Source organism: Echinops telfairi, unplaced genomic scaffold, assembly GCF_000313985.2.
Source record: "Echinops telfairi isolate 266 unplaced genomic scaffold, ASM31398v2 ScPeMD7_6080;HRSCAF=6971, whole genome shotgun sequence".
Taxonomy (NCBI): domain Eukaryota; kingdom Metazoa; phylum Chordata; class Mammalia; order Afrosoricida; family Tenrecidae; genus Echinops; species Echinops telfairi.
This window is the reverse complement of record NW_022109980.1, coordinates 6722519-6723406: the sequence shown is the minus strand read 5'-3', so window position 1 is coordinate 6723406 and position 888 is coordinate 6722519. Positions and strand designations below refer to the sequence as shown.

Genomic DNA, 888 nt, shown 5'->3' with positions numbered 1-888 from the left:
GCTCCTCAGCCTCAGGACTCTGAGGAAGGACCTCTTTTTCTTCTGCCCCACTTCTAGACCTCAAGGTTTCAGGGGATTCAAGGGCTAAAACCTTACCAGGTTCCTCCACGTTCTGTGGTTAGAGAGGGGTACAAACTCCGAATTCAGAATCTGCCCCCAAACGGGAATTCCATGGAAAATAGCCCCACATCAGAGTCTTTAATCAGAAGGGGAGTGGGGGTGGGGACTGGCCTGAAACTCTTAAAAAGTTTGCGGAGGGACCCCATGTTGGAGGGAATCATTTCTGAGCAAAGAGTCCCACAGGACTGCACCAAGCACAGGGGAGGGGGGAGGCGAGTGAGCTGTTCATGGTCAGATTTGCCTCCCCTCCTCCTTGACTCTAGAGGGTTCCAATATGATTCCACTATGAATTTGAAGCACTGCGCCCAAACACTCCCTGTCCAACTTCTGGGCTATGGCTTCAGGTCCAGGACCTCATCCTATGTCTGTCCCTGCAGTCGCCCTCCAGGTGCCCTCTTACCCTTGCCAACGAACCCCTCCTCTGCTCTGTACAGTGCACACATCCCAAAGTCCTTGGAGAGGCCTCCCCGCGCCTCGCACGGCACGCCCCCCACGGGCTCCCCGCCCACCCCGCCCCTCGCCTCGCCTCCCCGCACGGTGCTCTCCTATATAAACCGCCGCCGCCGCCCGCTGCACGCACTTCCCGCCCTCGCCTGCTTCCACGCCGCCGCCTCGCCACCAGCCCCGTCCTCTGCCCGCTCCGCCGCGCCGCTCTCGCCGCCCTTGGCCTTGGGAGGCTCCGCCGCCCGCAAACGCCCGACCTTCGCCACCTTCCGGGGAACCTTCCCCTTCTCGCCGCCACCATGGCCAACCCCGGTGCCACGCGTC

The 888-nt window shown here is 61.4% G+C and overlaps 1 protein-coding gene across 1 annotated transcript in view; it reads left to right on the top strand.

Annotated features, from left to right (window-relative positions):
* The first annotated feature begins 405 nt into the window (after positions 1-405).
* The window catches only part of LOC101650483 (DDB1- and CUL4-associated factor 12-like protein 2), a 3814-nt gene continuing 3331 nt past the window's right edge, over positions 406-888 (top strand). Inside the window, exon 1 of the mRNA XM_004713078.2 lies at positions 406-885. Within this exon, the coding sequence (XP_004713135.1) occupies positions 406-885 (480 nt within the window). The remainder of the gene's footprint in view (positions 886-888) is intronic.